Source organism: Anser anser (assembly GCF_964211835.1).
Source record: "Anser anser genome assembly, chromosome: 11".
Lineage (NCBI taxonomy): Eukaryota > Metazoa > Chordata > Aves > Anseriformes > Anatidae > Anser > Anser anser.
In genome coordinates this window covers 5,766,441-5,786,819 of record NC_139732.1, presented here as the reverse complement: position 1 = coordinate 5,786,819, position 20,379 = coordinate 5,766,441, and the positions used below count along the sequence as shown (strand labels likewise).

The following is a 20,379-nucleotide window of genomic DNA, read 5'->3' as shown; positions in this document are numbered from 1 at the left end:
ACAGATATCCAAGAGAAGAAGCCACTTTCTGAAGCCATTCTGTACATAGATTTGTACTAAAAGCACTAAGGGACTGAAATCATAATACAGCTAAATGGGTGAGTTTTGCAGTAGAGACTGTTACGTTTGACTGGGTCTGTGAACGGTTATTAAAAGCATATGAAAAGGAAGCATATGTATTAGAATGATCTTAGTGGGCTCTCTAAAATCTATTGTGTTGTAAGGCAGAAAACTATTTAGGTTTCTGGCAAAACATGGGTGAATCTGACAAAATGCTTTACTTCAAAGAATTTGCATTGGAATAACTATAGTTACCATACAGCCCTATAATAAATCTGAGTGTAGCATATTCCATTAAAAAGGACTTGCATATGTAATGTTTTGAGTTGGAAGAGAATGTTGAAATGGTGGCACTTTAAAGTATCTGTAAGGCTATATAAGCAGATTTCCTTATTCTTAATAATGTTTTTTTCTCTTGTATTTTCTTATATATCTATTTTTTTCAGTTCCCTTTTTCTCTGACTGCTAGGTGATACTTGGTATCAAGTTGCTCTCTTGTACTTTCTCATGTCTTGCAGGTAGACAGTGTATCATCCCAGATTCTTATGGGACAGTCAGCCTTATTAGGTTACCCAGATTGCTACAGGTCACAGTTGAGATGTATTAGTGGAATTTAATAGGAAAGCTTGCCCAGTATAGGCTCAGCTGTTTGTACTGCTTGTTATTGCTTTCATGAGAAGCACAGGAGATTATTGAAAGATATGTTTATAAAGTGTACAGTGCAGTACAGCTACAAACCAGCTTTATGCCAAATTAGGTCTTGAACCTGAATGGATTCAGGCATCTACTGCAGTGTAGATTACAGTTCTCTGTGTGACCCCACACATACAGGTTGGCCTCCTCCTGGCTTATTTAATCCATCTGCAAAATTGAGAAAAGCAAGTACCTCAGTGAAAAAACAGGTACGCATCTGGGCCCAACTGTCCTGGGTAAATAAATTACAGCTAAAGCAGTGGCTCAAATGAAGGGATAATAAAGAGGAAATGCAAGTCTCTTTGTCTCCTACACACATTTATCATTAACCTAGTGCTGTACTGTGTTTACATTTATTGGGTATGTTTAGTCTCAGTGGACTTCCAGCAGAACAGATGTGGAGTCATCACCTTTCCCTGCAATTCAGTACGCTAGAAGCAATGTGTGGTTAGTCTTACTGGAGGGAACCTAGGCAGCAGGCTTTAGTGACTTGTGAATGAATCAATAAAGCATGTTCCTGTAGGTTTCTGAATTGTCTTATTCATTAAGAATGGAATTGGGCAGTGGAAGGTTGATTTTTGCAGCAAATCAGTGGCTTTTTTTTTTTTTTTTCAGCAGTCCTTCATTTGGACACTAGATTTATGGAGTCACAAAGCTTCATCAAAATATTATGCAGCATTTAAACTGCAACAAGAATGACAGTAAATAGTTTAAATGTCCCTTTTCAGAACACTTCTGTGAGCTCAGAATGACATGAGAGCTGATCTTTAGCAATCCCCATCAGTTGACTTGCATCACTGGAAAGGTGCTGAGCTCCCACAGCTGATGAATGTGGCTCACAGAGTGTCTGAAGGACGTAGGCAAGAGACACTTGGAAAGAGAAGCGTTCATGAAGAAATGTTACCCGTTGTCTAGGGATGTAACCGAGAGTCATGTCTTTCTATGTCATAGTGGCTTATGCCAGCCCTTGACAATTGAGATGTGTGACATGAAATGCTACTTGAAAAGCAGCCATGCTTTAGAAACATCTAAAGTGATAATGATTGTATAGGCATGGAACTGGTTTAAATTTTGGCAGAGTTTTAATTGTACTTATTTTTGCTCAGTCACCATATGGCTGTGAAGTTCTGAAAAAACTTACCTTTACAGATGTGTTTCACATGAAAATACTGTTCCTGCATGGTGCAACAGCGGCTACCTGGGTTTCAGTTAATTGAGTGTGGCAGTACGCCTTGACAGTGTGCTTTCAGGCTAGTGTAACTCGCCTGGGGGTAATGCAATGTTCGTCTGGGAACCTGTGTTCTTCATGCACACGTGCATTTCCAGCATTTTGAACCAATGTTAATTTCACACACAGACTGGGGACAGATAAGGGGAGTGCTGCATACACAGTTCTTAATTTTTTTTATTTTTTTATTTTTTTAAGTCTAATCAAGTAGGAATTTGGAACCCTCACATCCTGAGGGAGCTGGGGAAACACTGATGAGCCACAGTGCTGAGCCCAGACAAAAATCAGCTGAATCAAAATCAAGAGCAACATCAACAGTAATACTTCTAAGCACAGTGCTTTATTAAGAATTGATAAATTGCCAGGCATTAGTTCCTAGATAGATACTGTTGTAAGATGTTAGCTAGCAGTAAGTCATTATATATTCTAAAACAAGTCTAAGCCATGTGTGTTATCATAACATATATCATCACCTGTTACGAATATTTAGCTATATCTTGCTTTTACATACCCACAGAAGATCATAATATTCTCCAGTAATTCTCATGAGAGGCAGTTACAGTAATTTTCTAGTAATTACTGTGTAAGTATTGATTAATGTTACCCACATATAAAATGCTTAGGAATCATTCATTTCTTGGTGTCAGCCTGAATCTTGATTCTGCCCTGTTGGTCTCTGTGGGGCACCTGTATAGACAGCCTTCCTAGTTGACTGCAGGGGCATGCACAGTTGCATTTATCGCTGAAGGATGCCCATAAATACTGTACATACAAAGTAAACATGTTACAACTCTTGTAGCGCAGTAACAGATGCTGGTGGTAGAGTGCCTCAAAGGGTGGGTTCTAGTTCAGTTTTCTCCGTTATGTAGTCATAATTTGTGATACTGCTTTTGCATTGTTGTGTTGCAAGCCTCAGTGGTCAGTAGGTTATTAAGGATGGTGAACTTTGCAGAATACAGAGGTTTGGCTGAGGTAAAAGTCTGAATAGTTCTTGAGAGCTTCATGAGAGGTGGGCTTTTCTGTGTTTTCAGGTGGGCATCTTCCCCTTCAAAGTGGATTATCAGTTTTTGTGGGGTGCTCTCCTTGCCCAAGAACAGGAGGCAGTGAGCTGCAGCTGTGCACTTTCTTTCTCAAACAGAGCGTTCCTTAGTTGGGATGAACATCAGCAGATGTTTCTGAGGAGCTTTCCTAAGCAGGGTTTTAGCACTGTCTTTGATGTCCAGAGAAGAACACCGCTCTAGCCTTGTAGCATTCTCTGGAGCAATTCATAATACAGTAGCCATAATTAAGGGTCATGTAAGAGAGGAATAAGAGACTGGTTGTTATTGTCATGTTTATAGAAGAGCTTATAGCTTATACAGCTCTCACTGGAGATGAACTGATAGCTGTCACTCTGGGAACTGTTTTTATACTAGCTAAAGGGGAGTTGGTGTACATTATTTATTTAGACTTTTACAGGATCCATTGCAAGGGAGGCCCGGAAACTAAAAGTTGTATTCTTAAGAAATATCCATTTAAATTAGTGAGTATATTGTTTGAATGGGGGCAAGGAAACTAGTCCAGAGTGGCTATTTTTTTAAAAAGAGAGATGAACAGAATTTTTCTTTTAAAACCTGAGTGTGATTAAATGAGAGGAAATGGAAAAATCTGGTAAGCTGGTTGCCCTAAAATTAGAGCTGTCCCTCAAAGCTGTGGGCACATTTTCTCTGTGTTAAACTTTTCATCGTCTCCCTGTGAGAGTGCCCCAGAAAGGAATGTACTTGGATCTGCTCAGGAGGAAGAGAACAGAAGTTGTACTTGACTCGGGACTTTGGTGAGTCCAGCAAGGTGTAAAAGACATACTAAAGATGTGAATGTATGCATGCAATTGTTTGCGTGTTTCTGAATGGTAGAAATGCTAATACTGCTGAGTCCAGCTGGGTTATAGTATATCAGCACCTTTATGGGATCAAAATACAGAATACTGAGTCACTGCGTAGCAGAGAGAGGTTAAAATCAGTGTCTGGGGTGGGAGGGACAGGCTGACAGGCTCAATTGAGAAGTAAGATGCACTTTTGAGTGTGGGGTGATAAACGCTAGTGTAAATGGGTGAGAGGAAATGATGGATTTTACACTTACAGATTAAGACTGGAAGTCTTTCAGGAAGATGTGTTTTAGTCAAGTATGTTGTGAGGCTTGATATAGAAGTAACTGAGTAAAAATATGATGTGGGAGGTCAGACCAGAATGTCTTATGGCCCCTTCAGCTCTTAAGGTTTTTAAAATGTTAAACAGAAATCTCTCTAAACTAAGGTTTGAATAGCACATCTCTGTGGAGTTGTAAATAGCTCAAACTCAAGAGCCATTAAAGTTTTAAATGCTTGCATCAACCCATGTTGCGTGCTTGAGGACAGAGGACTTATAATCCTTGATTGTGTAATGGAGATAGACAAATAATGGACATGAACAGCTAAAAAAGACTAACGTGCCATGGATGAAAAGGAAAAGGAAATTCAATGCATATTTAAAAATATCAGACTGTCATAAAAGGATAATAGTGTCTTCTGGCTTTGGTTCCACAGCTGGGCATTTAAAGCCCTCAAGTAAATCCTGCTGAAGTAAGGGGCTGAGGGAGCAGGGAGTGAGTCCTTCGTAGTGAACTAGGACAAGGATAAGGCTGTTACTGACAAATGGTCACCTTTTCCATCTAAGGCTCTTGTTCAAGCCCTGATAAAATTTGAACCATAAAGGAAAGTAAATAATAAGAACTAGAAGGTTAAAAAAGAATACCCAATAAGAGAAATTTTTATTCTTGTTCTTCTTCTTCCTCCATTAATGCTCATGTGGGATTTGTACGAGCCTAGGAAATGTAAATGGAAGTGGTCCCCAATTAGTGATAAACACTGCTGCAGAGCTATAAGGTGGAATCGGATAAAGGCCTTTACTGAAATTCCCCAGGATGAAATAATGTCACTTCTGTCTGAATAGAAATATTTGTCAAAACTTGCCCTTTGGGGTGATAGTTTGTTAAAACAGAACGCCCAAACAGCAGTGCTGAACTATGCTATTTTAATGTTTTCAGGCAGAATGTTCAGTCAGTAAAAAAAAGTTAATTTTAACTTTCTGGATAGAAAAATAAAACATTTCAGTTTAAGAGATGATATTAAACTAAAATATACATACTTACCCAAACCAAAAGTCTTTTTACATTTCATTTCATGAAAACTTGAGGTCCCTTAGGCATTTCTAGTGTTTTGAGATCACCTTCTTACCTACATAGAACACTTGGTTGTGTCCCAGCTCTGCCTCAAAGGTTCACAGTTTGGCTTGGTTCACAATTGCCACAAGAATTAGTTTAAGACCAGAGCAATTAAATACTTTTTTATGGTTTATTATCAAATTCTAAATACAAAACAATTCTGACAAATGCTCTCAAAGAGATTAGACAGCTGACCTGCAGACTGTGCACTGCATTTGCTTACATATTTAAGCTATTAGTATTTCTATGAAGATACAGTTTATTAATTCATTGTTATTTTATTGATGTTCAATTGATGTCTTATTAAATGTAAATTAGATATTTGGCAATAATAATGTAATGGGATGAGGCAGGTGAGATTCCCCCCAGGATAGTTTGTAACGAAGCTTCAAATTGTTAATAATTCTAAGCTCATAAATAAATGATTAAGGGTGAAACAAATCCAAAAATTCTAAAATAAGCTATGAAAATATTAAGTGGTGGTAAACAGACACGTAATCTGCTGCGACTTCTGTGTGATAATGTATATTTGGCACTAAGTCACATAGGTCAGAATCATTCAATGCTCCCCAGTCTTTCCAAAACATTATTTAGGCAGGTATCTTCCCCTTGTATCCCATTATTATGCGGCACCATTCTGTTTGCAGACTTTTTGCCTTGCCTAGGAACACTGTTAATTTAATATGCTAAGCTGACCTCAGGGGCACTGAGATGACATGGCGGCAGCAGTCAAGTGCTGCAGTATATCCTGCTGTTAACAGCTGGGGAGACCGTGCACTTTTCTGGACAGTCAACTGAGATCTCTTTGGGGAGAAGCAGGGAAGCTGGCTCTTTGAGCACACCGTATGTGTCAAGAAGGGTACGTCCTGTCCCTTAGCTATCTTTCCTCTTTTCCATGGAAGACATTTCCCAGGTACCGCTCTTATTTTCTTTAAAGAGTTAGCAACAACACCATTAGTGTCCCTCATCTGAGAAAAGAAAGAAAGGAGAAAATACGCTTAGGTAAGAAAAGAAGGAGTGTAGAGGAGAACATTCTCTTTAAAGTATTTTCTCATAGGAGAAAAGAGGTGATATGGAAGAAGTGGTCAGTTGAACAAACTTTTTCAAAATGGCCTTCACTGTTGTTTGCTACCACTGCTCATTCATTGTTACTTAGCATTACAGTTCTTGTTTGGGTTTCTTGTTTTTGTTTTGGGGTCCCTAGCATCTATCGAAGGTCTTTAGAGAGCCAAAGTGTTCTTTCAGTAAAACCATCAAAGCTATCCCAGCCTGTAAAGACAGACCTAAATCTCAAGGGAGTGTTTAGTATCTGTATTTTCTACTCAGTGGGAATTGCAGAAACTCAGCACTTAAAATACTGCTGGTAGTTATAAGAGTTAAGTCACGTGGCAACTTAATACATATGAAAAATCTTAGTAACTAAAATTAACTTCCCGACATTTCCATCAGTGAAATAAGGGAAAACCGAATTCTGAAAATTTGGCCCCATGGCTGTAGTGTCACACATAAGTAGTGGTGACAGGCATTCAGAAGCAGATTTGGATGTACCCAATGGGGAATTTTGTCCCAAGGTAATTCTTCAGAGCTTGTTAGAGGGGTTTCCGGTACACATGGAGCGGTTTGAGGAAAAAAAAAAAAAGGTTCAATTTTTTTTTTTTTTTAAATGAACAATGAGGTGGCTTACTCACTGGCTTAGACTTTCATCTAAAATTATATTCCAGTTATTTGATGATTATAGAATGGCCGAAGGGTTACAAACTAGAAAGTTGGCTTAATACAAGGTGCAGGAAAAAAAAATGCTGCTTTTCTGTTGAAAGACCTTGGTTGCTAGGAAGAGAGTATTCAAGTGTTTGCTTATGTTTCGCTGGGGTTTTTATCAGATAACACTGTGCCTTTTAAATAATGTTTTCTTAAATAGTGAAGCTATAACCTAATGAAGAAATTGCAGTAATCACATTTCCTCAAAAACAGAATTATGATCTCTCTGTAATTATAGCATGTATTTTTCAAACATAAATCTGCTGGCTAATATATATATATATATTTTTTTTTTGTAATTACAGATTTTGAAATCAGATTCCTGTTGGGGGGGGAGGGGAGGAAAATGCTGATCCCTCTCTCTAACAGGGTGGTAAGTACAGAGAAGTCACTTGCATGATTGGCAGCAGCCATAGCAAAATGACATTCTGTTTGGTAATTGGGAGTAGTTAGTCATGTGCATCTGTCAGGAAACCCACAAATACAGAAAGCAGATACAGTTTGAATCAGTCTTAATTTTTTTCTGTGATGTGCCAGTCTAGCATAGTTTGGTGAAACTGTTGGCAAGTTCCTGTCCATACGCAGATGATGCTTTTCTGGAGGGGGACATCTAAAGGAATTCCTTGGGTCACAAGGTTCCTGTTTCCCCTTCATCTGCTTGCACAGGCTGGGCTTGGAAGAAGGCCCTGCTCTGCCCTTGATGCTGTTTGCACACTCCTCAGATTATTTGTGACTCTTGTCAAAATGGTAAGAAACTGTTTGCATGTTCCTTTTGCTGCCATGGATGTCAGAGCACTGTGAAAGATGAACAAATGGTTTGTAAGATCTCTGCCACTTTCTAATTTAGGAATAAGAGAAGTCTTGAGGCTGGTTTCACACTTGGGGCTTGTCTTTTTGCTGTCAAATAAATACTTCTTGTCCTGAAAGAAAATAAGATAAAAATAACTTCAAACACAGCTCCTTTTTATGCAGCCTTTTTGCAGACAAAGGTGTTATAATTGAGAGAACGTATCTGTCTGTGTAAGAACGGAAAGATTCTAATAGGCATTTAAGCTGTTTGGTGTCCTATGTGCTTCTGGTGTGTGTACATAAAACTGGGCACAGGGAATGTAGTACATATCCTGCAGTCTTCAGGGGCACCTAGAAATTTGTGATTCTGCATTTGCCTTTGTCTCGTTTTCTGTTACTGGTCCTGCATATCATAATTCAAAGTTACAAATGTTGAGGTGAAGTAGAGGATAACATAGTAATTGGTAATCAAAATGAAAGAGGAAACAAAAGAAAAGGCCAATAATGCAAGGCAATCATTAACTGCCAAATATAATTTGTCAAAGGTGTTCCTTCTAAATTAGATGGTGGCAGCATTTTACCAGATCAATATTCCCTTAGTGACTCCAGTGCAGTCTTGGTAGTTTTTGGCTAACAAATACGAAGAATTGTGGTATGTCCTATGTTTAAATTACAAAACCAAAAACTTGGTGAATTAGTAACCCTTAAGTGTGATCAGAAATCCCTGTAAGACTGGGATTGGCAGTGTCCAAGGTTTGGAACTGTTATGCATCAGAGCTATTGCTTGGTTATGAAGCTAGCCTTGTATATCAGTCACAACCAGAAGAGCAAAGCTCAACAGCAAACTGAGCTCGGTAGTAAATATTACAGCTCAAGGAACACATGCCCCAGTGCTTGATGATGTTAGTGGGAAAACATCTATTGACTTCATTTGGAGTTTGAGCTGCTTGTGAAAATAAGTACATTAAGTATTTTACCCAGATGTTCTTGCCCATCTTTTTCTGCACATCTTACCTAGCCTCATTCATTTAATTAACAACATAATGTGTCCTTGCTGCAGCTTTACACTATAATATATTCTAATTCAATTTTATTGTGGTGCAGCTGTATTTCCAATGTTGTGTTTTATTTCAAAATAGAAGGTAGGAATTGAGAAAATCGATGTCATGCAATAGAGTGGCAACCTTCTAATAGGTAATAGCATTTCAGTTACATTTTCAGAGGAGAAATGCTAATCTAGATATTTGCTGTATCATAGTAACCTGTTGACAAAAGCAAGCATCTCTTTGTTTCTTAACTGGCTTTCGTTAGTGCAATAGGAGTCCCAGACTTACTCATCTGTGGAGATGAATAAGCAACCTTTAAAAAATTTGTCCCAGGTCCAAAGAAACCCAGGCCCTGTGTTCTTTGGCCTAGAACCCAGGCATCTGGAGTCATAGCCAGCACAACTTACCTTTGAGACCAGCCTAAGTGTGCCTCTTCAATATCTCCTTGAAGGAAAGAGTCATATGTATGCACACGCACACACCTATGCATCTGGTAACTCCACACCTTGCTGAACACAGACCTGTGGTAGGAAGGTGCATCACAGCTGCATTCTTCAGATGAATATGCAAATTTTTGCTGCAACAGTTGAATATAACCTGACAATTATTCTCTTCAGTGTCTTGGGTTAATTCTATCTCTGGTTGAGTTTAGAATCCCCAAATGGTTATGTTATAGGTAAAAGATATCTGATAATTTAATAGGTCTTTTTATGTTGTTTTTTTTTTTTCTTTAAAGCTATATTAATGTCATTTCTTAGGTGTCATTGCCGTCTCTTCAGTCCATTGTGAATCATGCGCACACAGCAGAGAAAGAACAGAACCCACCGCAGCCCATGAATGGTAAGAAATTTCAGCTGGGTGACTGCGTAAGAGGTTTGCAAGACTGCCAGTAATTTTTTATATTCAGAGTTAAATAGAGCAATAAGATGGAATTTAAGCTTTAGTGCGATGGATTGAGGCTCTTCAGTCAATCAAATTATAGTTCAATCAGTTCATTTTAATCACTTCTCTGGAGAGAAGTAAACCCCTATGTTGAAGAATATGCAGCAATTTTATTGATGGAAAGTTTAATTGTTTCATTTTTCCTTACCGTCTGTAACACACTAGACTTTTAATCAGTGGGAACTGAAGTTATAATGAAGTAAAGTCCACTTTCCACAGTTCACAACTAGCTGAAAATAATTGGGTTGAGACTCCCATCCAGACAGTGTAATGCCTCTGGCATTTTCCTGAAAACTACACTTAATTGCTTTGCTGATGTTGTTAAGTGGTCCTGAGGGGGATGAAGTAGTAAAGCTGCCCACATATGCAGAGAAACAATACACAAAAAAAATGTCTTACAAGGTCCTTAAAGGAGGACCAACTGGTGACTAAAAGAAAATATATGGCCTTTTTTTTTCCTCCCTTCTCTATACCAGAGAGAGCACACAGAGAGGCTGATAAAATAAACCAGGGAAATTCTATAAACACTAACAGTATTTTTATTTAAAGACAGAAAGCTTGGGACTACAAGTACAGAACACGTCAACTCTTGCAATCAAACCTGCAACTCACTTGGCATTTTTACACTGAATGCCAGTTAGCGTGCTGCCTATCTTCAGCACCTTGAGTTGAGCAACAGATGTACTTGTGTCCCTACAGAGGGAGGACAGCTTGCTCGCTGTGCTCCAAAGTGGCAGGATGTGAGCCAGCTATGAGCTGAAAGCCTTGTCTGGGCATCAGTGGGACCAGCAAGTGTACTGCATTAGGCTCTAAAAATGGCCAGAGAAGGAATAACACTTCAGAATTGCTCCTTATTTAGTACAGTCACAGGGAAACCCTCCTCAGCTGATTAGTATTTGAGGCCTAAAATGATGGGTGACCTGCTAGACTCAAGCACATTCTGATGGAGAGACATTTAATAGAGAAAAGTACTAATTTAGGTCATATGAATTGGGTAGTGGGAGAAGGGAGGACAATAGGGCGAACTTACCTTCACACAGATTTTTTTTTTTTAAAATTGTTTATTTACATATGTGGGCACAGCAAAATCCCTGGCAACAGCCTGGCCTTCCTCCAGGTGGCATCTGTGTAAAGTTCAGTATGGCCTTTGTTTATTGTATTCTTGCTTTCACAGGCTCTGAGCTGAACAACTGCCCTGCAAGAATATAGGAGAAGTTTAGGCACTGAATTCTAAAAGCAAAAATCCTAATAACGTCCTTTAACATCACATCTAAGCCGTTGGGGGGATCCCACAAGAACCTCCTTGACTCTCAGGTTAGTACCTTAGATTTTGGCCAGCAAAGCTCCCCAGGCACCTGAAGTGATGCTTTTTCCTTTAAAGTATGCTCAAGTCATTACAGAGCTTGAGTACCTCAGCATCTAACCCTGTACTGGCCTGACCAAGCCCCATAACATACTTTCACGGAATCGTCTAGGTTGGAAGAGACCTCCAAGATCACCCAGTCCAACCTCCGACCTAACACTAAGTACTCCACTAAACCATATCACTAAGCTCTACATCTAAACGTCTTTTAAAGACCTCCAGGGATGGCGACTCAACCACTTCCCTGGGCAGCCCATTCCAATGCCTAACAACCCTTTCAGTAAAGAAGTTCTTCCTAACATCCAACCTAAACCTCCCCTGGCACAACTTCAGCCCATTCCCCCTCCTCCTGTCACCAGGCACGTGGGAGAATAGACCAACCCCCACCTCGCTACAGCCTCCTTTAAGGTACCTATAGAGAGCGATGAGGTCTCCCCTGAGCCTCCTCTTCTCCAGGCTGAACAAGCCCAGCTCCCTCAGCCACTGCTTGTAAGACTTGTTCTCCAGACCCCTCACCAGCTTGGTCGCCCTTCTCTGGACTCTCTCGAGCACCTCCATGTCCTTCTTGTAGCGAGGGGCCCAAAACTGAACACAGTACTCGAGGTGCGGCCTCACCAGAGCCGAGTACAGGGGGACAATCACCTCCCTAGACCTGCTGGCCACACTGCTTCTTATACAGGCCAGGATGCTGTTGGCCTTCTTGGCCACCTGGGCACACTGCTGGCTCATATTCAGCTGACTATCAACCAGTACTCCCAGGTCCTTCTCCGCCAGGCAGCTTTCCAGCCACTCAACTCCCAGCCTGTAGCTCTGCTTGGGGTTGTTACGCCCCAGGTGCAGGACCCGGCACTTGGCCTTGTTGAACTTCATGCAGTTGACCTCAGCCCATCGCTCCAGCCTATCCAGATCCTCCTGCAGAGCCTTCCTTCCCTCGAGCAGATCGACACACGCACCTAACTTGGTGTCATCTGCAAACTTACTGAGGGTGCACTCGATCCCCTCATCCAGGTCATCGATAAAGATATTAAAGAGGACCGGCCCCACCACTGAGCCCTGGGGGACTCCACTAGTAACCAGCCTCCAACTGGATTTGGCTCCATTCACCACAACTCTTTGGGCCCGGCCATCCAGCCAATTTTTAACCCAACGAAGCGTACGCCAGTCCAAGCCACGAGCAGCCAGTTTCTTGAGGAGAATGTTGTGGGAAACGGTGTCAAAAGCCTTACTGAAGTCAAGGTAGATCACATCCACAGCCTTCCCCTCATCCACCAAGCGCGTCACTTGGTCGTAGAAGGAGATCAGGTTCGTCAAGCAGGACCTGCCTTTCATAAACCCATGCTGACTGGGCCTGATCGCCTGCTTGCCCTGCAGTTCTCCTATGCCCAGTTCTCCTATGGCAAAGTAGTAACCTCCCATACACTGGAACCACTAGCCATATGTCAAGGAACTTGAGCTGTTGGTTTTGAGACTAGCACTGGGAATAGCCCATTGTGTCTAATTTAGTCTGTTTGCCTGCCACTGGGAGAACAGCTCAGCAACAGCAGTAGTCGTGCTCTGTTGTTCTTGGGGGGTCCCTTTGTGAGACAAGTAACATGGTATGGAACAGTTACAGCAAATAAGGCCTATGTTTGGAAAAGCTGGGAGAATCTGTTTGGTTTTTATACTCTGATTCTGAAGGACTGCAGAAACCAAGAAAATCTTCACTGCCGAGGAAAAGAACCTGAAGTGTGGCAGGCTGAAATGTGCCGGGCTGTTTTAGCTACTCTTCCCTGAGCCTTCTTCAGGAGACAGGTTACTGTCCCAGGAGGGGTAATGTGTCCCACAGCTGTAATGTAATACTGTACGGCAGAGGTAGCAAGCTGGCTCTCACTTGTAAGCAGATGTGCTTAGATTCCTGGGCCTAAATAGAAATAAGAGGGCGTGAACGCTTTGACACACTTTCACCTTATTTGGCATACTGTATGATTACAGCGTGGTACAGCCTCCAGAGGAAATCCAAAATACACCTTCCTGTACAGGCACAAATCTGACTGTTTGTCTGATAAACTGTTCACATGGAAAGACACGATTTGCATGGTTGGCATCAAAGCCAGTGTGTGTATTCATTAGTGGAAGCATGTCAGATAGCGTATGTCAGTAAGATGCCTTTGATATGTTGGTGTCTGGATAATTTTTTTGACCAGCTGAATGGCATATGTTTAAATGTAAACATCTGTTCTGTATTTGTACTGTCTTTATTCTTTATATTTTCCTTTGGCTAAGAGTTTGATTGAAACCCAGGAAAAAATTGAGATTCATCCCATTTTTAAAGAAACACAGCTTTTGTATTATTTCAACGTGTAGCCAGTATGTTTGTTTTTCTATATGGGGAAGGAATTTAAAAGAGGATTTTTTTCTTTTCCATAACCAAAACAAACTCGGTTTCCAGGCAAAATAAAGAAATTGATTTGGCTCTAAGTGTGTTAACTGAAAAGAATGTTATCCCTGTAAGAGGGGTGAGTTCCGTAGTAATGACAGTATAATGGTTTTATCCAGAAAGTTTTCTGATGCAGTTAAAGAACTTGCAGTGTAATTAATGACTTAATAAAGGAATGAAATAATACATTTGTTAGTCTATTTATTATACATGGTTGTAACTGAAAAGCCAGTGTCACAACAAAGGGATCTGAAAACAGTTATTACAGCTCATCAATCAAATGAGCCACTGGAGCATTGTTCATGATTCTATAACCAGCCTAAAAAGCACAGTTTGGTCCGAAGTAATGAACAATATCTTACTATTACAGCAAAATGACACGAGACATTAGAAACCAACTGGGAATACCTGGAGAGTGCAGAGCTGAGTGTCTAATGCTAAAGTACAGGAGGATCTTCAGAAACATTGCTAAGTGAGTGACTGTGTTGACTGACTATGAACTTACCAGCATGATGGCAGGAAGAGGCTCTTGAAGCAACCACAACAGAAAGTTGTGTACTGACAGCATTACAAGCATTTCTTTAGGAAATGTTTTGTTCAAGCATGCGATCACACTCTTGTGAGTGCCCCATGAATAGTGGTTTCTACCTTTTGATAGCAGTGAATAACAAATGTCAGCTCTTGGTGGACTTCTGCAGTCTGGTCTTTGTATACTTTTTGTATATGTTGGCCAATGCCTAAAATAAAGTAAAAACAACAAAAAAACACCATCACATATGATGTGAGAAAATTAAATCTATCGTAAAAAAGAACACCCAAAGCTTCATATCGTAGTCATTGCAGCAACACAGAATCACAGCATTTCATAGCAATAGCTTAAAAACAAAACAATAAACAAAGCAAACAAACTACCAGCTGAGTAGTATTGGTGCCACTAACTAGTTGTTCAGTTTAAAAAAACTATTATAATAAAGCCCAAACTGAGCTGCTGCAATGGTAAAACCTTATAAACCTTATTCCTGGGAACTAGGAGGAGGCCAGCCAGGCCGAGGTGCCTCGGAATCAGTGCCATCTTGTGGCTCTTCATGATATTAAAAAAAAATTTAAAATAAAACCCACACCTCTGCTACAATAACTGCAGATGTTCTTAGGATCGACCAAAGTTAAAAACAAACTGCATGTGGTAAATGATTTAAAACATAGTAAGGCTATGTAAATTTGACCATAACTGCTGCAGTTGAGCATGGAGCAGTTCACACCACTTGAATGATTAATGAGGTAAATGCCTACCAATTACGGATCGCTGAAGGTGCACAGTGAGCTGCATGTAATTATAAATCCTAACAACAGATGGAAAATTTTGCAGCATCAAAATCCTGCTCCTTATTAGCCATGTCCTGTTCCGTGCAAGGGAAGCAGCCAGAGAGCGCGGCTGCCGTGCTGGGGCATGGCTGACCCACGCGTTCAGAGGGTGACTGCTTCAGCCGGGGCCGGGGCGTTACCTCCACTGTGGGGCTGCAGGCAGTGAAAAGCCAGTACCCCCTTCCCTGCACCCCGGGAGCTGCAGAGCGGGTGCTGGCTGCCTTTACTATAGCAGTGTGCTGCTGAGCTACATGAACTTGGGTGTCAAGGTGAGTTGTGCTTTAAATAAACAAACAAAAAACACCCCAAAAGCACCAACCAAAAGGAAAGCCTGTGAGAACAGCATTCACTTGCTTTTTAGAGTTAAATTGCTTCTGCGTTACTTACATAATGTCAAACACTTCACATCTGAGATGCTCGTTCCTGGCATCAGCCTTAGCTGGGGCCCAAAGAAGCAGCTGCTATTGCTGACTCAAAAAAAAAAAAAGGCAAGAAACAAAGAAAACTAAACACAGATGAAATTTAACACCCATCCTCCTCTCCCCACAAACCCACCCAAGTAGCTGAAAAGCACCTATAGCCTTTGTGTTGTCATTTTCTCCCCCTCTCTCTCAAGATATTAAAATTTAAGTAAATATATAATAATATAGTATAATACGATACCTATTTCATGCACAGCATATAATGTAAATTATAAATATAGCATATAAATATAAATTATGGAATATATGTTTTATATATATATAAAACTGTATATAAAGTATAAGTAATATGAACACATTAAAATGTAAATAAATCAAATATGTATATATCTCATACATAATACAATTACAATAAATATATACCATAAACATAGGTAATTATAAGTAATATAATTATAATAATATGATTGTTATGAAGACTAATTTTTATTATATGTTCAATTCATAACTATGAATATTAATAATTATTATAAAAATGTTATATATTATAAAAATAATTATATTGTGTTATAATTACCTATATGGAATTAGTGACTCCTGCAGTGTCAGAAGAGGCCACATTTTGTTCCTAGCAGTGTAACATTGATTGCATAGAAAAGGAAGGCAATAGCCACACGGACAAGATTTAAGAGAGATCTTTGAGGCACAGTGTGAGTCGTTTGCCAGGCTAGCTGTTACACAAGGTAGACATTACTTCTTCACTCCCAAAAGATGCTGAAGGAAGGTAGACAGAGCCCTGCATGCTTGCAGGTAACACAACGGCTCACCAATACCTTTAATGCATCCATGTCTCATTATCAACTTCAGGCTGCTCAAGCGAGCCAGACATTTCCTGCAAAAGCTTTTTGGGAGTGTGTATTGTTTAGTGACAAAGTGAGCATCTTATTTCTGCTTTCCCCTGATGCCACTTCTGTCTAGTATTTGGCCTTTTTTTTTTTTTCTTTTCTCTTTCAATGACCCCGTAATTCTCATAGTTTAGGTTTTTGGGATTAAAATCATATGTATTTATATTTATAGATTTATTTTAAGGAATATGCCATATTTTTAGCAACCATTCTGAAAAGGAACTCAGTCTTGTGCTACACAGTTTACTGCATGGCTCAAGCCTTCTGATGACCTTTGACATTCATCTAGTATAATTTTACTATTTACTTAAACTTAGATACAATTATCAAGCATGGTCGTTTTGAGTTTGTTTTATGCTTATTGCAAGGCACTGAAACATGTCACAATCTCTCTGTAGATGGTAGAAATGCTGTGATTTCAGACATCCAAAATTTTCCATATGTACAAGGATTAAAACTAAATTAGAAACTGATTTTTCCATGTTGATTGATTATAATTAAGTAAAAAAAAAAAAAAAGGTATTACATTACATTGTCCTTAACTATTTCTGTTTGCTACACAGATGACTGTAAGATTCACTCCAACTTGAATGATGCACTTTTTAAGTTTTGTTGTTGTTGTTGTTCTAAATTAGGCAAACTGCTTTTATCTAATGTTAGGGTAAACTGCATTATTAATCTCAAAGTGATCTTACAAATAGTTATAAGCCAATATTAAAATTAAAATATAATTGACTGCAATTGCTTTTATTCTTAAGAAAGATGAAAGCGAATAGTATTTCTTTCAGATGTCTCTAATTTTCAGTACTTCACATAGACTTCTGTATGTTTGCTAAACTTTCACTGTAAATCTCTAACTAAGCTATCTAACTACTGTCATTCTCAAAAAGAAATTTGCTTTTCTTTTGACTAAGAATTAGTTATTCTCACCATAACCTTTTTCGTCATGTAACATGCACCCTACAGCAACCTCTGAAGGAATGGAAGCAGAAAATACTGCATCTGCCATTGAGAGGTAAAATTTGAAACCAGCTCCAGATTTAAATTTCAGAATACCCAAGCATCAGTGTTCTCAGCACTCCCTTTCAATTTTCAAAAATACAACACAGATAGTAGCTCACATTTCAAAACATTCAGGGGGTTCTCATTTTAGAGTTGGGGCTCCAATTTTTGAAGAGAACTTGGTTTTGTAACGTCTGAAAACATAAGGCAGCCAAAAATAATACTCTGGCTTGACTCTCCTAATGGAATGTTTTCTCCCATTTCTTCCCTTTATAAAGCTGGTCACAAGTCCTGTTTTGCCTGTAGGATTCATTACTGTGTTATAGCTCCTTATATTAGTCTAGGTTTTCAAGTTAGCCGTTGGAGAGATTGTATTTCTACTTTGTAATGATTTTACCATTGGAGAAGTTCACCTAGAAAGATGCCTGGAAAACAATGAAGCCACTAGGGGAATTCTTTTCTTCTTGAAGAATCTATCACTCCACGGTAGAAGAATCGGAGGGATATGTTAAGCTTGCTACATCCTCTATCAATCTTTTGTTTGATTATCACTTTATCAAGTTGCTTGCACTGTGAGAGATTAAAACAGTTAGGTGAGTACAAAGCACAGAGTTACCGAGCACTCTGAATATAAGTCAGACATCAAACTAGTTTTTGAAGCGCAGAACTACTGAGCTTTCACTTTGTCACACAAGCAGATGTTGCCGAAGGCAAGGAGGAACGGAGCGATGCATTTTTTTTTAACTTGGCTGCTGAACTGTACGCTACCTGAAGAACCAGACACTGTGCAGCTACTGGTTAGAAGCCTTTCAAACCTGCCTTCTGCCTAAGGGCTATCAGATGTGCAGCTGAGGTGAAGAGAGAGATTTTTCCATTGTCAATCTCCATAACTTGAGGACATGCTGCTCACTGCAGTAAGTAAACGGTTGGGCTGCTTTAGATCAGGAGAGAGCTTTATTAATTTAGGAGTGTGACAATATTATTCTTTTCTTTTGCTCTACTTTAAGGAGAGTTCTGCCCGGTGTGGGAATGAGCTGCTAATGAGCAGAAATTAAATATCTCATCTAGGGATCCTGGATAGTTATTCAAAATCAGGGTGCAGGTTAATTTAGTCTGAAAGATCCAGCCAAGGTATCTGCCATAGATATTACTTTCTGGTAACTGTGTCCTGCTATACGTTTCAGCTACCTTTTAATATTGATGGGAGTTTGTCCACAAGAGAATCCTGGAGTCTGGTAACTTTCCAATCCCATTACCAGGCTCTCCACCTACTCTCCAGAGTCCAGGATGCATCCAGCAAATAACTTTCTAGGCCCAATGAACTGGACAGGTCTCTAGAGTAACCACTCTCATGCCTCCCACTGCTCAAGTAAAAAGTGTTTCATGTTCTTCCTTGTAACAATATTTAAGGAAATAGTGTACTACTCTTAATAGATAGGAAATTAATTTAGAGACTCGTGGTATGTGATGCCAAGGGTTACAAGGAGAGTCAGGAGAACTGCACGCACCTCTCACAAACGTAATAAGTCATGCATCATTCCCTATAGATACTCTTTGTCCTTTGCATGCATCATATAAACCTCCATTGGCATTATGAGTAACTCTTTATAATAGAGTTTGCCCAAAATATGGTGCTGCAAAATCATTCTTGTGGGCCTCACAGAACAATGGAGGTTGGGGAATACTGGGGGCACATTTTCATCCATCTAGCTGCCATTACCCCATAGATCCTGCATGTAACTGGAGGAGCAGACAACAAGGTTGGCATGTGTGAAGGAAAGCAGGTTTTGGAGGGCCAACTACTGGCAATGTCACAGTTACAGAAGTGAGAGTTCACTGAGAAAAGTTAATTTGAAAACAGATCCTACATAAGGATCAATAAGGTACCAACGTAAAGAGATGCACCTCAGAGTAGAAACTCTTCTCTGAAGAAATGTGAACCCTAAAAATATTTTCTAATTAACAACTGTCCACAGTGTTTTTAAGCACAGTTGGGTATGCCTACTTCCAAAACAACTGTACTATCTTGTTAAGAGTTTTTAGGTTACAAACAAATAAATGAATATCAGAAATTGGAATTACATATAACAATATCCTCCCCACCCCCCCACCCCCCAGTTTGTTCATAGTCACATAGTCACACATTTTCCTGTAATGTGAACCATTAGTGACCCCATGGTCAATTATTAACAAAATCTCACAGAAAACCCTACTAAATAGGGAGAAACATGAAAAATTTCAAGAAACAAAAGTATCTGATTTCCAAACAGAATGCCTGTTTAAGACCAAACCTCATTAGGGAGAAGTCCTCCAGGCAAACATCCTCTCATTATTTATTGTCATGGTTTACTGCAGATTCCTCAGTGTAATTCACAATTGGCTCTTAAATAAATCTCTCTGTATGGTAAATGTGATATTCCTATATCTAAGCAGCAGGGTTAGCTGAAAACTGAACAAGACCAAAATTTCACATTTCAGAGAGTCATAAACAGCTTAGAGCCTGACAATAATGCAGTGACAGGAAGTAAAAATATGACTGACAACATATGGCTGAAAAGTAAGATAGCAGTTGTTGTACAACATGATAATGAAACAGTCAGGCAGCAAAGCAAAAGCAATTAGCAAGCAAGTGATGATAATGAAGAGTTATTTATGGTGAGGAACTTCTCTATAGTGGAAGAATGGTTCTGTGTTATGATCAACATTTAAGGCATGGAAGTCCTGCATTTAAGGCTTTCCTTCCCATCCTTGGTCCTGAATTCTAGAAGGTCATCTGGGCTCAAGGGTCTCAAAAGTTTTGAGGCACTCTGATGTCCTGGTGAATTTGGTCTAAGTCTCTTAAAGCTCAGTAGCTCATGTGGAAATCAGGGATACTAATCCTTCTCTTTCTCGTAGGGGGTACTATGAAGGAGAATGTGCTAGTGACAGGTCATGATGTATTGGATAGCTTTGCCACTGATCTTTTCAAGGGGATGAAAGCCTGGGGGATTTCCCTTACAAATTTTTTTCACATCAAAGGGTTAACTAACGGTTATGCCTAAGATGAAAAGAGCATGACCGTGATTTCCATTTCTTATTGCAATAAAATGCTGAGAACTGTTAAAGAAGCCCAGAGTACCTCAGAAATTTGCATCTCTGATTAGAACAGGGTGAAGT

At 39.6% G+C, this 20,379-nt stretch overlaps 2 protein-coding genes across 30 annotated transcripts in view; one reads left to right on the top strand and one right to left on the bottom strand.

Annotated features, from left to right (window-relative positions):
• LOC310905653 (uncharacterized protein) overlaps nucleotides 1-14,031 on the top strand; it is a 34,534-nt gene extending 20,503 nt beyond the window's left edge. For 2 of the 10 annotated variants that reach the window (XM_083852246.1, XM_083852245.1), the window contains exons 3-5: nucleotides 5-98; nucleotides 9,570-9,651; nucleotides 10,928-11,453. The gene's annotated coding sequence lies outside the window, so the exon portion shown is untranslated. The other 8 variants (XM_083852248.1, XM_083852251.1, XM_083852254.1 and 5 more) reach the window with 8 other exon arrangements.
• Nucleotides 4,493-20,379, bottom strand: part of LOC310905657 (uncharacterized protein) — a 251,501-nt gene continuing 235,614 nt past the window's right edge. For 6 of the 20 annotated variants that reach the window (XR_014589194.1, XR_014589201.1, XR_014589202.1 and 3 more), the window contains 5 exons: nucleotides 15,282-15,361; nucleotides 14,038-14,269; nucleotides 10,784-10,948; nucleotides 9,219-9,332; nucleotides 4,493-7,896 (listed from right to left, as the gene is read on the bottom strand). Coding sequence is in view for 6 of the 20 variants with exons in the window: in XM_083852263.1 (XP_083708389.1) it covers nucleotides 7,627-7,896; nucleotides 14,181-14,269; nucleotides 15,282-15,361 (439 nt within the window). In the remaining 14 variants the exon portion in view is untranslated. The other 14 variants (XM_083852263.1, XM_083852262.1, XM_083852264.1 and 11 more) reach the window with 8 other exon arrangements.